Raw genomic sequence first — 16061 nt, 5'->3', positions numbered from 1 at the left:
CGCAAGGAGCATGAAGAGGCCAAACGCAGGAAGCGGAAGGAGCGCTCAGCAAACCAGCCCTACCGACCCCTTCTCCCGACGAATGTCTGTCCCATCTGCAACAGGGTCTGTGGCTCCGGTATCGGACTGTTCAGCCATCAAAGAACTCACTTAGGGAATGGAAGCAAGTCCTCCTCGATTCCGAGGGACTGCCTATGATGATGATGATATCCTCACCATCACAAAAAACACATAAAACTCCATATCACATATCTCTACCTTTGCCTCAGCCCATCTGCTGCTGAAACTGTCATATTCAAACTCAACTATTGAAATGCTCTCCGGGCCAGTCTCCCATCTATAAACTTCAGCTCATCCAAAACTTTGCTGCCCATATCCTATCCTACACCAAGCGTCACTCACCCATTATTACATCTGTGCTTGCCAACCTACATTGGCTCCTCGTACTCCAATGCCTCAAAATTAAAATTCTCATCCTTGCATTTAAATCCTTTTTATGGCCTCATTCCTCCCTATGTCTGTAATCTGCTCTCCGAAGACTCTGCATTCCCTGACTCTGGCCTCTTGTGCATTCCCCACTCCCATCCAATGTGCCTATGCCACCGTCAGCTGTTTCTGCCTCAAACTCTGCAATTTCCTCCTTAAACCCCTCTCTCCTTCGAACCACCTCTTTGACCAAGCTGTTAGTCGTTAGTTTGAAGGCGCTTTTTTCCACGTTAAAGGCACTAGTCATGGCTCAGTGGGTAGCACTTCGGAGTCAGAAGGTTGTGGGTTCAAGTCCCACTCCAGAGACCTGAGCATATAAATCTAGGCTGACACTCTAGTGCAGTGCTGAGAGAGTGCTGCACTGTCTGAAGTGCGGTCTTTTCGATGAGACGTTAGAGTCTGTGCTCTCAGGTGGACGTAAAAGATCACACGCACTATTTCAAAGAAGAGCAGGGGAGTTACCTACCCCTGGTGTCCTGGCCAATATTTATCCCTCAATAAACATCACCAAAACAGGGGTACTAACGGGAGGTGCAAACGACCCGAATTCCCCAGCACCTCAAGTTTTTTTTAAACATAAATACAAATTGTTGTTTAACAGAGCTTTATTGCCACCATCACGCAACAGAACTAAAAAAAAGAGAAACAATAACTACTTGCAATGCTGTTGAAATTAAGTTACTTCTAAAAGGTAGACAGAGCAATTTACCATGTAACATGTCACCCGGGAGCTCGCTTATATTTCAGCAAAATATAAAATTGAAACGGTTGAGACGTTAATTATTGTATTTCTTTGATTACCTAGGAATTTGTACTAACGTTAATGCATTTTATATACGCACATATAAAATATAACTTAAATATTTAAGTGCATCAAGGGAGACAAGTCACAGTAAACAGGAAGCCCTTGAACTTATACAGAAACATTGACGAATCACTTGCTGACATGTTTAGATTGTATATAAAAAACACAATGGGCTTTGTAACAAATAACTGTCTACTTACGATCTCAGGATTAACCCGTGCATTTTGAAAGCGGCTGAAACTTTGGTCTTCACTTTCGTCGCCATCCTTCAGCTTTGGCGCCAAATCGCAACGTGCGTCACAAAGCAGAGAGCGCGCCGGGTAGAACGCTGCCGGATCCGGGAACGGCGCCAAACTGCTCATTCATAAAACAGCTGTCAGTCAGCCTGGCAGGGACCCAGCGGTATACAACAGAAACATTGCATGTCCCACCGACGGACGCGCAGTGACATCCTACTCCTTCCCCCTTAAAGAATCATAGCAGTTTACAGCACAGAAGGAGGCCATTTCGGCCCATCGTGTCCCTGCTGGCCAACAAGAGCCTATCCAGCTGAATCCCACTTTCCAGCTCTCGATCCTCGCCCTGCAGGTTATGGCACTTCAAGTGCACATCCAAGTACTTTTTAAATGTGGTGAGGATTTCTGCCTCCACCACCCTTTCAGGCAGTGAGTTCCAGACCCCCCACAAACCCTCTGCCTGAAGAAATTTCCCCTCAAATCCCCTCTAAACCTTCTACAAATTACTTTCAATTTATGCCCCCTGGTTGTTGACCCCTCTGTTAAGGGAAATAGACCCTTTCTATCTACTATATCTAGGCCCCTCATAATTTTATACAGCTCCATGAGGTCTCTCCTCAGCCTCTGTTCCAAGGAAAACAAAACCAGCCTATCCAATCTGACCTCAGCTAAGATTCTCCACTCCCGTCAACATCCTCGTAAATCTCCTCTGTACCTTCTCCAGTGCAATCACGTCCTTCCTGTAATGCGGTGACCAGAACTGCACGCAGTACTCTTGCTGTGGCCTAACTAGTGTTTTATACAGTTCAAGCATAACGCCCCTGCTCTTGTATTCTATGCCTCGGCTAATAAAGGCAAGCATTCCTTATGCCTTCTTAACCACCTTATCGAACTGGCCTGCTACCTTCAGGGATATGTGGACATGCACTCCTTTGTTGTTCTACACTTCTCAGTGTCCTACTATTTAATGTGTATTCCCTTTCCTTGTTAGCCCTCCCCAAATGCATTACCTCACACTTCTTCAGATTAAATTCCATTTGTCACTGTTGTGCCCACCTGACCAGTTGATTGATATCTTCCTGCAGTCCGCAACTTTCTTCTTCATTATCAACAACGTAGCCCATTTTAGTTTCATCTGAAAACTTCTTAATCGTACCCCCAACATTCAAGTCTAGATCATTGATGTATACCAGAAAAAGCAAGGGACCTACTACTGAGCCCTGCGGAACCCCACTGGAAACATCCTTCCAGTCACAAAAACACCCGTTAGCCATTACCCTTTGCTTCCTGCCTCTGAGCCAATTTTGGATCCAACTTGTTACTTTGCCCTGGATCCCATGGGCTTTTACTTTCATGACTAGTCTGCCATGTCTCGGAGCGGGTGCAGGACATTCTAAAAAGGGAGGGAGATCAGCCAGTTGTCGTGGTGCACATTGGTACCAACGACATAGGTAAAAAAAGGGATGAGGTCCTACGTAACGAATTTAAGGAGCTAGGAGCTAAATTAAAAAGTAGGACCTCAAAAGTAGTAATCTCGGGATTGCTACCAGTGCCACGTGATAGTCAGAGTAGGAATCGCAGGATAGCGCAGATGAATACGTGGCTTGAGCAGTGGTGCAGCAGGGAGGGATTCAAATTCCTGGGGCATTGGAACCGGTTCTGTGGGAGGTGGGACCAGTACAAACCGGACGGTCTGCACCTGGGCAGGACCGGAACCAATGTCCTAGGGGAAGTGTTTGCTAGTGCTGTTGGGGAGGATTTAAACTAATATGGCAGGGGGATGGGAACCAATGCAGGGAGACAGAGGGAAACAAAAAGGAGGCAAAAGCAAAAGACAGAAAGGAGATGAGGAAAAGTGGAGGACAGAGAAACCCAAGGCAAAGAACAAAAAGGGCCAGCAAAATTCTAAAAGGACAAAGGGTGTTAAAAAAACAAGCCTGAAGGCTTTGTGTCTTAATGCAAGGAGTACCCGCAATAAGGTGGATGAATTAACTGTGCAAATAGATGTTAACAAATATGATGTGATTGGGATTACGGAGACGTGGCTCCAGGATGATCAGGGCTGGGAACTCAACATCCAGGGGTATTCAACATTCAGGAAAGATAGAATAAAAGGAAAAGGAGGTGGGGTAGCATTGCTGGTTAAGGAGGAGATTAAGGCAATAGTTCAGAAGGACATTAGCTTGGATGATGTGGAATCTATATGGGTAGAGCTGCAGAATACCAAAGGGCAAAAAACGTTAGTGGGAGTTGTGTACAGACCTCCAAACAGTAGTAGTGATGTTGGGGAGGGCATCAAACATGAAATTAGGGGTGCGTGCAATAAAGGTGCAGCAGTTATAATGGGTGACTTTAATATGCACATAGATTGGGTTAACCAAACTGGAAGCAATACGGTGGGGAAGGATTTTCTGGAATGCATAAGGGATGGTTTTTTAGACCAATATGTCGAGGAACCAACAAGGGGGGAGGCCATCTTAGACTGGGTGTTGTGTAATGAGTGAGGATTAATTAGCAATCTCGTTGTGCGAGACCCCTTGGGGAAGAGTGACCATAATATGGTGGAATTCTGCATTAGGATGGAGAATGAAACAGTTAATTCAGAGACCATGGTCCAGAACTTAAAGAAGGGTAACTTTGAAGGTATGAGGCGTGAATTGGCTAGGATAGATTGGCGAATGATACTGAAGGGGTTGACTGTGGATGGGCAATGGCAGACATTTAGAGACCGCATGGATGAACTACAACAATTGTACATTCCTGTCTGGCGTAAAAATAAAAAAGGGAAGGTGGCTCAACCGTGGCTATCTAGGGAAATCAGGGATAGTATTAAAGCCAAGGAAGTGGCATACAAATTGGCCAGAAATAGCAGCGAACCCGGGGACTGGGAGAAATTTAGAACTCAGCAGAGGAGGACAAAGGGTTTGATTAGGGCAGGGAAAATGGAGTACGAGAAGAAGCTTGCAGGGAACATTAAGACGGATTGCAAAAGTTTCTATAGATATGTAAAGAGAAAAAGGTTAGTAAAGACAAACGTAGGTCCCCTGCAGTCAGAATCAGGGGAAGTCATAACGGGGAACAAAGAAATGGCGGACCAATTGAACAAGTACTTTGGTTCGGTATTCACTAAGGAGGACACAAACAACCTTCCGGATATAAAAGGGGTCGGAGGGTCTAGTAAGGAGGAGGAACTGAGGGAAATCCTTATTAGTCGGGAAATTGTGTTGGGGAAATTGATGGGATTGAAGGCCGATAAATCCCCAGGGCCTGATGGACTGCATCCCAGAGTACTTAAGGAGGTGGCCTTGGAAATAGTGGATGCATTGACAGTCATTTTCCAACATTCCATTGACTCTGGATCAGTTCCTATGGAGTGGAGGGTAGCTAATGTAACCCCACTTTTTAAAAAAGGAGGGAGAGAGATAACAGGGAATTATAGACCGGTCAGCCTGACATCGGTAGTGGGTAAAATGATGGAATCAATTATTAAGGATGTCATAGCAGTGCATTTGGAAAGAGGTGATATGATAGGACCAAGTCAGCATGGATTTGTGAAAGGGAAATCATGCTTGACAAATCTTCTGGAATTTTTTGAGGATGTTTCCAGTAGAGTGGACAAGGGAGAACCAGTTGATGTGGTATATTTGGACTTTCAGAAGGCTTTCGACAAGGTCCCACACAAGAGATTAATGTGCAAAGTTAAAGCACATGGGATTGGGGGTAGTGTGCTGACATGGATTGAGAACTGGTTGTCAGACAGGAAGCAAAGAGTAGGAGTAAATGGGGACTTTTCAGAATGGCAGGCAGTGACTAGTGGGGTACCGCAAGGTTCTGTGCTGGAGCCCCAGCTGTTTACACTGTATGTTAATGATTTAGACGAGGGGATTAAATGTAGTATCTCCAAATTTGCGGATGACACTAAGTTGGGTGACAGTGTGAGCTGCGAGGAGGATGCTATGAGGCTGCAGAGCGACTTGGATAGGTTAGGTGAGTGGGCAAATGCATGGCAGATGAAGTATAATGTGGATAAATGTGAGGTTATCCACTTCGGTGGTAAAAACAGAGAGACAGACTATTATCTGAATGGTGACAGATTAGGAAAAGGGGAGGTGCAACGAGACCTGGGTGTCATGGTACATCAGTCATTGAAGGTTGGCATGCAGGTACAGCAGGCGGTTAAGAAAGCAAATGGCATGTTGGCCTTCATAGCGAGGGGATTTGAGTACAGGGGCAGGGAGGTGTTGCTACAGTTGTACAGGGCCTTGGTGAGGCTACACCTGGAGTATTGTGTACAGTTTTGGTCTCCTAACCTGAGGAAGGACATTCTTGCTATTGAGGGAGTGCAGCGAAGGTTCACCAGACTGATTCCCGGGATGGCGGGACTGACCTATCAAGAAAGACTGGATCAACTGGGCTTGTATTCACTGGAGTTCAGAAGAATGAGAGGGGACCTCATAGAAACGTTTAAAATTCTGACGGGGTTAGACAGGTTAGATGCAGGAAGAATGTTCCCAATGTTGGGGAAGTCCAGAACCAGGGGACACAGTCTAAGGATAAGGGGGAAGCCATTTAGGACCGAGATGAGGAGGAATTTCTTCACCCAGAGAGTGGTGAACCTGTGGAATTCTCTACCACAGAAAGTTGTTGAGGCCAATTCACTAAATATATTCAAAAAGGAGTTAGATGGAGTCCTTACTACTAGGGGAATCAAGGGGTATGGTGAGAAAGCAGGAATGGGGTACTGAAGTTGCATGTTCAGCCATGAACTCATTGAATGGCGGTGCAGGCTAGAAGGGCCGAATGGCCTACTCCTGCACCTATTTTCTATGTTTCTATGTTTCTATGTTTCTATGTTTCTATGTTTCTATGTGGGACCTTATCAAAAGCTTTGCTAAAATCCATATGCAGTACATCATACGCACTACCCTCATTGACCCTCCTGGTTACCTCTTCGAAAAATTCAATCAAGTTAGGCAGACACAACCTTCCCTTAACAAATCTGTGCTGACTGTCCTTGATTAATCCGTATCTTTCTAAATGAAGTTTTATCCTGTCTTTCAGGACTTTTTCCAATAATTTTCCCACCACCGAGGTTAGGCTGACTGGCCTGTAATTACTTGGTCTATCCCTTTCTCCCTTCTTAAACAAAGATACCACATTAGCAGTCCTCCAGTCCTCTGGCATCACACCTGAAGACAGAGAGGATTGGAAAATGATGGTCAGAGCCTCTGCTATTTCCTCTTTTGCTTCGCTTAACAACCCGGGATACATTTCATCCGGGCCTGGGGACATCCACTTTCAAAGCTGCTAAACCCCTTAATACCTCCTCTCTCACTATGTTTATTTCATCTAATATTTCACACTCCTCCTCCTTGATAGCAGTGTCTGCATCGCCCCTCGCTTTTGTGAAAACAGATGCAAAATATTCATTAAGAACCATACCCACATCTTCTGCCTCCACACACAGATTATCCTCATGGTCTCTAATAAGCCCTACCCTTTCTTTAGTTATCTTCTTGCTCTTAATATATTTATAAAACATCTTTGGGTTTTCTGTTACGTATTTAACCCCTTGTAACCTGCATCACACCTGCCTACCTGTTGGAGTCCCAAGGGACCCCAGCATTCCTTGGGAGCACAGTATGTAAGCAGGCCATCCACGAGGTACCTGCACTCTGGAACTACAATAAAGGAGTTAAGGTCACACTTGCTCATTACACACAGTACTCCGTCTGACCATTTATTATGAGTATAACAATTGGCGACGAGGTAACGAACCGCGCGAAAATGCAAAGAACAATTGGCATCCTGGAGAAGTTCTCAGAGGGGGATGATTGTGAGGCCTTCGTGGAGAGATTCGACCAATACTTAGTAGCCAACGAGCTGGAAGAGGGCGAGAATGTGACCAAACGAAGGGCGATCCTCCTAACTGTCTGTGGGGCAACAACCTATGGCCTCGTGAAGAATCTCCTGGCCCCGGCTAAACCAACAGAGAAATCCTATGAAGAACTGTGGACGCTGGTCAAGGAGCACCTAAATCCTAAGGAAAGCGTTTTGATGGCGAGATATCGGTTCTACACACGTCAACGATTGGAGGGCCAGGGAATGGCGAGCTATGTCGCCAAACTAAGGCGCCTTGCAGGACATTGTGAGTTTGAGGGATTCCTAGAACAAATGCTTAGAGACTTTTTTGTACTGGGTATCGGACATGAGACAATCCTTCACAAACTGTTGACGGTAGAAACTCCGAATCTGAGTAAAGCCATAACGATAGCCCAGGCATTTATGTCCACCAGTGACAAGCAGGTTTCGCAGAACAAATAAGTTTCGGCCAGTACTGTGCATAAAGTAAAGTTGGTTTTGAGCAGAAATGTACAGGGCAGAATGTACATGCTGGCTGCTGTGGCCTGACCTCAATTGACCCAGAGTCTGCCATCGTCTGTTAATGCGAGGCAGTTAACACCCTTTTGGTGCTGCGGGGGTGATCATCAGCCCCATCAATGCCACTTTAAGCACTATATGTGCAATGGCTGCAGAACAATGGGACACCTCCAACGAATGTGCAGACAAGCTGCAAACCCTGCAAACTACCATGTTGCAGAGGAAGATCGGTCCATAGTGGATCAGACGGAATTGGAAACTTGTACGGAGGAGACAGAGGTGTACAGGGTACACACGTTCACGACGAAATGCCCACCAATAATGTTGAAAGTTGAACTGAACGGTATTCCAGTGTCAATGGAGCTGGACACGGGGGCAAGCCAGTCTATAATGAGTAAAATGGCCTTCGATAGGCTGTGGGGGAAGAAGGTACACAGGCCAAAGCTCAGCCCCATTCACACCAAATTAAGAACTTATACAAAGGAACTAATCCCTTTATTTGGCAGTGCTGAAGTCAAACTCTCCTATGATGAAGCAGTACACTAACTCCCGCTGTGGATTGTGCCAGAGGATGGCCCCACATTGTTTGGCAGAAGCTGGCTGGGGAAAATCCGCTGGAAGTGGGACGACATCCGACGTCAGTCGACGACGCCTCATGTACCCAGGTTCTAAGCAAATTCCCTTCATTGTTTGAGCCAGACATTGGAAGTTTCTTGAGGGCGAAAGTGCAGGTCCATTTGGTTCCTGGTATGCGACCCATCCACCACAAGGCTTGGGCGGTACCATACATGATGCGTGAAAAAGTGGAAATCGAGCTGGACAGGCTGCAGTGCAAAGGCATCATCACGCTGGTGGACTTCAATGACTGGGCCAGTCAGATTGTTCCGGTACTCAAGAAGGACGGTACGGTTAGAATTTGCGGGGACTATAAAGTAACGATTAACCATTTTTCACTGCAGGACCAGTACCCGCTACCCAAGGCAGACGACCTATTCGCGACTCTGGCTGGAGAGAAGACGTTCACCAAACTGGACCTGACCTCGGCCTACATGACGCAAGAGCTGGAGGTGTCTTCAAAAGGCCTCACCTGCATCGACACGCACAAAGGTCTGTTTATTTACAACCGGTGCCCCTTCGGGATTCGGTCGGCTGCAGCGATCTTCCAGCGGAACATGGAAAGTTTGCTAAAGTTGGTCCCTTGCACAGTGGTCTTCCAGGATGACATATTGTTACAGGTCTGGACACCATGGAGCACTTGAAGAATCTGGAGGAGGTTCTTAGTCAGTTGGAACGCGTGGGGCTTAGGTTGAAACGCTCGAAGTATGTTTTCCTGGCACAGGATGTCAAATTCTTAGGAAGGAGAATCGCTGCAGACGGCATCAGACCCACCAACGCCAAGACGGAGGCCATCAAAAACGTGCCGCAACCACAGAATGTGACGGAGCTGCAGTCATTCCTGTCACTCCTTAACTATTTTGGTAATTTCCTACCTAGGTTAAGCACCCTGCTAGAACCCCTGCATGCGCTTCTGTGCAAAGGGGACGATTGGGTATGGGGGAATTCACAAGAGGCTGCCTTTAAGAAAGCCAGAAATTTACTGTGTTCCAATAAACTGCTTGTTCTGTATAACCCATGTAAACGACTAGTGTTAGCTTGCGATGCGTCGTCATATGGGGTCGGGTGTGTGTTACAACAGGCTAACGAATTGGGAATTTTGCAACCAGTTGCGTATGCATCCAGGAGTTTGTCCAAGGCCGAAAGGGCCTACAGCATGATTGAAAAAGAGGCTCTGGCGTGCGTTTACGGGGTAAAAAAACTGCACCAGTACTTATTTGGCCTCAAGTTTGAGCTTGAAACTGACCGCAAGCCGCTCATGTCGCTATTTTCGGAGAGCAAAGGGATTAATACCAATCTTTCTGCCCACATCCAAAGATGGGCGCTCATGCTGTCGGTATACAACTATGTAATTCGCCACAGACCGGGCACAGAGAACTGCGCAGATGCTTTCAGTCGGATACTATTGCCCACCTCCGGGTGGAAATGACACAGCCAGCGGACTTGCTTATGGTCATGGAGGCATTTGAGAACAAGAAACCCCCCGTTACAGCCTGCCAGATCAGGACCTGGACCAGTCAGGCTCCTTTAGTGTCCCTGGTAAAAAACTGTGTCCTCCATGGGAGCTGGTCCAGTGTCCCAGTGGCAATACAGGAAGCGATTAAGCCATTCCACAGGTGCAAAGATGAGCTGTCCCTGCAGGTAGGCTGTCTCCTGTGGGGCAATCATGTGATCTTGTCCAAGAAAGGCAGAGACACATTTATTTGTGAACTACACAGCACCCACCCAGGCATCGTAATGATGAAAGCCATAGCCAGACCCCATGTGTGGTGGCCCGGCATTGACTCAGATTTAGAGTCAGTGCAACACTTGCTCTCAGTTGAGCAATGCACCCAGAGAGGCATCGCTAAGTTTATGGTCCTGGCCATCCAAACCGTGGTTGAGGATCCATGTAGACTATGCGGGCCCATTCCTAGGCAAAATGTTTTTGGTTGTCATGGATGCTTACTCAAAGTGGATTGAATGTGCATGCGTAACTGACCTGACAGGGGACCAAAGTGGTTCTCCCTGGATCAGGAAGGTGGTTCTCCTATGCTTTTTGGAAATAGGAGGTGGGTGGGGTGGATTGACCCATCCACCTCCACGGAGGTGTGTGGGAGGCCTGACCCATCCACCTCCATGGCACGAACCTGGTATTGCAGTACTTCCAGGAACGGTGCAGTGGCTCTCGGCCTTTTGGCTAAGAGCATTGGCGCAGAGTGATCCTTGATGTGTGCAAGGTGACCTCTGGCGTTTGTGATTTGACAAAGAATTGGAAAGATTGGCAACGAGAAAAAAAAAGAAGAAAAAAAAAAAGAATGTGCAATAATGTGTGTAAACACGTCCACGGCCACTATTGAGAGTCTATGAGCTATGTTTGCCACCCACGGCCTGCCCGATGTCCTAGTCAGCGACAATAGGCCATGCTTCACCAGTGCTGAATTCAAAGAGTTCATGACCCGCAACGGGATCAAACATGTCACATCTGCGCCGTTCAAGCCCAATCCAATGGCCAGGCAGAACGGGCAGTTCAGACCATCAAGCAAAGCTTGAAATAGGTGTCGGAAGGCTCGCTGCAGACCCGGTTGTCCAGAGTACTGGTCAGCTACTACACCAGATGCCACTCACCCACAGAGATTCCCCCAGCTAAGCTGCTCTTGAACAGGACACTTAAAACAAGGCTCTCTCTGGTCCACCCTGATCTACATGATCATGTGGAGGACAAGCGGATTCAACAAAGTGTGTACCATGACCACGCAAACTTGTCACGCGATATTGAGATCAATGATCCTCTGTTTGTGCTCAATTATGGTCACAGCCAAAGAGGGGAGTAGGGTATTTCAGGTCAAACTGACCAATGGACAAACGCACAGAAAACAATTGGATCAAATTAAACTGCGGTTCACCAACAGCTATGCACAACCTGAAGAGGACACCACCAACTTTGACCTTCCAACACACACACAACTGACATCATAGTTGACCACGAAACAGAACTCATCATCCCCAGCAGCCCGGCAAGGCTGGCTGCCCAACAGCCCAATGAAGAACTGACCAACCCAACCACACCAGCATTTGCACTGAGACGATCGACAAGGGAGCGCAAACCCCCAGATCGTCTCACCTTGTAAATAAGTGTATTGTTGACTTCACGGGGAGTGATGTTATGTATTTAACCTCTTGTAACCTGCATCACACCTGTCCACCAGAGGGCCTACCTGTTGGAGTCCCAAGGGATCCCAGCATCCCTTGGGAGCACAATATTTAAGCAGGCCACTCACGAGGTACCTGCACTCTGGAACTACACTAAAGGAGTTAAGGTCACACTTGCTCATTACACACAGTACTCGGTCTGACCATTTATTATGAGTATAACATTTTCCATGGTTTTACTTGCCTATAATTTTTCATGCTCTCTCTTTGCTTTCCGAATATCCTCTTTAATTTCACCCCTGGACTTTCGATACTTCTGCAGAGATTCTGCAGTATTTAGCCCTCGGTATCTGTCATAAGCTTCCCTTTTTTTCTTTATCCTACCCTGTATGTCCCTAGACATCCAGGGGGCTCTAGATTTGTTAGTCCCACCCTTTTTCTTTAAGGGCACATATTTGGCCTGAACCCTCCGGATCTCCTCCTTGAATGCCTCCCACTGCTCTGACACTGATTTACCTTCAAGTAGCTGTTTCCAGCCCACTGTGGCTAAATCACCTCTCAGCTTAGCAAAGTTGGCTTTTCCCCAATTTAGAACTTTTATTCCTGGTCTATCCTTGTCCTTTTCCATAACTACCTTAAATTCAACTGAATTATGGTCACTAGCACCTAAATGCTCTCCCACTAAGACCCCTTCCACCTGCCCAGCTTCATTCCCTAAAATTAAATCCATGTTGGGCTTGCTGCAACTAGCTAAAAAAGTTCTCTTGAATACATTTTCGGAATTCCGCATCCTCTATATCTTTCACACTAATTTTGTCCCAATTAATATTAGGATAATTGAAATCCCCTACTATTACTGCCCTCTTGCTTTTGCACTTCTCAAAAATTTGCCTACATATTTGCTCTTCTATCTCCCTTCCACTGCTTGGGGGTCTATAGTACACACCCAGCAGTATGATCGCCCCTTTTTTGTTTTTCAGTTTGACCCATATGGCCTCATTTGATGATCCCTCTAACATATCATCCCCCCTCACAGCTGTAATAGTTTCTTTAATCAATAATCTACCCCATCTGAAAATCTGTAACCAGGAATGTTGAGCTGCCATACCTGCCCCTCTTTTAGCCACATCTCTGTAATAGCTATAATATCATACTCCGAAGTGTCTATCTATGCTCTAAGCTCATTTGCCTTATTCGCTATTCTCCTTGTATTGAAGTATATACCATTTAGTACAGCCTGACCTGCTTGTTGACTACTTTCTAGCCCTTGTTTCCTCTGTCCTTCAAATTCACTTTCTACATTTTTGCTTTCCAATTCCAACTTTACTTCCCTTCCGACTGAATTTATTCTCAGGTTCCCATCCCCTTGCCAAGCTAATTTAAACCCTCTCCAACAGCACTAGCAGACCCCGCCGTGAGGAGGACAAGTATGAGGAGCTTGTCAATTGTCTTTCGACTTCAAGATTGCGATTTTCCATTTAAGTGACTTGTCCTGGAGATATGGAGTTTCATAGGCACTGAAGAGGGGAGCATACTTTGGGGTTTGGTAGTTTTTTTTAGAAAGAGTGGTCTTGGTGTTCAAAAACAATAAGGGGAGGAAAGCTCGTGTGACTTCAGTGCAGTGCTAAGGGAGTACTGCACTGTTGGAGGTGCTGTCTTTCCCATGAAGTATTACACCGAGGCCTCAGGTGGACATAAAAGATCACATGGCAGAAATCAAAGAAGAGCAGGGGAGTTCTCTCTGGTGTCCCTCAACCAACATCACTAAAACAGATGATCAGGTCATCACATTGCTGTTTATGGGAGCTTGCTGTGTGAAAACTGTCTGCCACGTTTCCTACATTACAACAGAGACTACATTTCAAATGTGCTTCACTGACTTTAAAGTACTTTGGGAGTTTCTGAGATCATTAAATGCCCTATATAAATTAAAGTTCTTTAACTAGCATAAATGATAATTGTTTCGGCATTTTAGTTATAAAGAAAATAAAGTACAGGTGTAATTCATACAACTTTATCTATCCCTGAGCTAGACTGTATAAAAGTTTTTAAAAAGTTGAAAATTATTTTCAAGTAAAGTTTTATGGGGGTGGGGGGGGGGGCAGGGGGGGAGCTGCACAAAATTGTCTTTCAGCTTGTTTTCAAATCATTTGGAAAAGCTCGCTCAAATAACTTGAGTGAGATGGAGAAGCATTTTCTAATTGTTTAGAATTTCTTAGTATAAGCAAAAGAAAGCACAGGTTGTGTAATCAATCCCTTTCTCCAAGTAAAAATTAAACATTTGATAATAGTTTAAATCTGAAACTTTATTTGAAACAGGTTAAATTAAAATTAACTCTCCACTTTGTTTTCAAATCATTTGGAAGAACAAATAAAATCACAGGTCCTATAAGAGCATGAGGAAAGAGATGCTTCAAGTCTTACAATGAAAGAATCATACTGATGCATGTTGAGAGATACTGCATCTGCTCAGACTGCAGCATTGTGGGATATACAAGCATAGTTGCCGAGCTTCCATTAGATGACCGTGTGATACAGTCGGAAAAAATATTAACTCAGCCCAAGGTTTTGAGAGAAACTGAGTCTACATTTATGTATTTGATATTAAGATAATTAAACTTATCTATATTTTTAACTTGAGTATCTTCATTAAAGTTTTATGAAGATACTCAAGTTAAAAAATATAGATAAGTTTCATTATCTTAATATCAAATACATAAATGTAGACGATTTTCTAGTAAATTGTCCTTGGTCAGTTGATGGATGTTAGTTTAAATAAATTAATTTCAGAAACCCACATATAAACTTAGAGCTAGCAAATTGTTCCATATTTTGTTATTTTTGTACCCTAAAAAGGGAGAATGGGTTACAAGTTCTCAAAGATGGTGCAAACTGCTGTTTATCCATTGCTACTGCTTACCTGTTACTTCTAATCAACATGTTATGTAGTTTACACTAGTCTGATAAAACATTTATTTTTCTGCTTTTCAAAGCTTACAAGATCACAAGAGGGCTCATGTCATATCTGGCAGACTAGTACAATAACAAAGATTTTTGTTACATTCTCCAGACAATCCTACCACATATTGTGTACACAGTCACACTCCGGTTCATGAGGAGCGACAGCTCCTTAGTGCAAAGCAGAAATAAAATATCCTGGCAAAGCTTAAAAACATAACAGACGGTGTTAAGGGATCAAAAAGCAAAAGGTATAAGCAAGAAGGCAATAGAGGAACAGCTATGGTAAGCAGAATGGGAACAACAGTTAGAAAGAGCAAAAAGTTGGGGGTAAATTAAGTAAAAATGAACAAAGGAGAGCAGGAATGTGGTGAAAAGGGTCTGCGGTGGTGGCAGAGTGAAGGAGAGGGAGCAACCAAGGGTATGGCTGTGGAGAATAAGTTTGGAATACAGGAAGTATGTAGGAGCAGAAAAGAATATGGAGAGATTGAAAAGGAGTTAAAAGGACATCTGAATGGAGACATGCTGATACCAACGAAGTGAGGAGCTTGTTATGGCAAATGGAAGAGTAGAGACAGCTGGGAAGATTGGCATGGTCAAGGTTGAAGTTTACTTGGCAGGTATTGATGGTATAAGAAAACAAGTATAAAATAAACAGTGATTATTGACACCACTGTGTCAGCCAATGAGTTTCAGGATGAGTAGGACTTGCAGCAAACAGTCTATTTACAAAGCAGAGTCTATTAAAATAGAATCTCTACGAACTACAGCAGACAGAACTCATGACTGAAACTACAACAGAGCTTCTCGATTATTTCCCCAGCCAAATGCAGTTAGTGGGTATTATCACACGATGGCCTGGAAATCCCGGCCTCCCCAGGTCCATACGAAATTTCTACGGACCCAGAAAGACATCGGAAAAGACGGTCTTCAGCGCACAATGCGCATGCGCTGATAACCGGCTTTTCCGATCAGTCAAGCTTCGCATCTCGGGAATGAGGACATTTGCTTGGGCAAGATTGCGGTATTTACCTATATCTTGCCCAGCAAATGTCCTCAAAATTCTTGCGCCTGAAAAAGCAGGCTCAAAGCCTACTTTTACAGGCGTAAGTGTTTAAAAATATATACAAATATAATTAAATTAAATTTAAAAAACACATTTTGTTGTTTAAAAAAAAAACCCTGCCCACTACGTTACATTTATTTTTAACCTATTTTTAGCCTAAAATACCGAAACATAGTAAAATACATTCTCAAATAATGAAATAGAAAGAAGAGACAAATGCTCATTTATATAGGACCTTTTATGACCTCGGGATGTCCCAAAGCACTTTACAGCCAATTAAGTGTTTTGAAGTGTAGTCACTGTAGTAACATAGGAAACACAGCAATCAATTTAGGCACAGCAAGATTCCACAAACAGCAGTTTCAAAATAACCAGATAAGTT

General features: G+C 44.7%; 1 protein-coding gene across 1 annotated transcript in view; it reads right to left on the bottom strand.

Annotated features, from left to right (window-relative positions):
• pole2 (polymerase (DNA directed), epsilon 2) overlaps nucleotides 1-1589 on the bottom strand; it is a 55118-nt gene extending 53529 nt beyond the window's left edge. Inside the window, exon 1 of the mRNA XM_070879400.1 lies at nucleotides 1492-1589. Coding sequence (XP_070735501.1) covers nucleotides 1492-1556 — 65 coding nt within the window. The 5' untranslated portion in view covers nucleotides 1557-1589. The remainder of the gene's footprint in view (nucleotides 1-1491) is intronic.
• Between the last annotated feature and the right edge of the window lie 14472 nt (nucleotides 1590-16061).

Source organism: Pristiophorus japonicus, chromosome 4 (assembly GCF_044704955.1).
Source record: "Pristiophorus japonicus isolate sPriJap1 chromosome 4, sPriJap1.hap1, whole genome shotgun sequence".
Lineage (NCBI taxonomy): Eukaryota > Metazoa > Chordata > Chondrichthyes > Pristiophoridae > Pristiophorus > Pristiophorus japonicus.
This window is presented reverse-complemented; position numbering and strand designations above follow the sequence as displayed.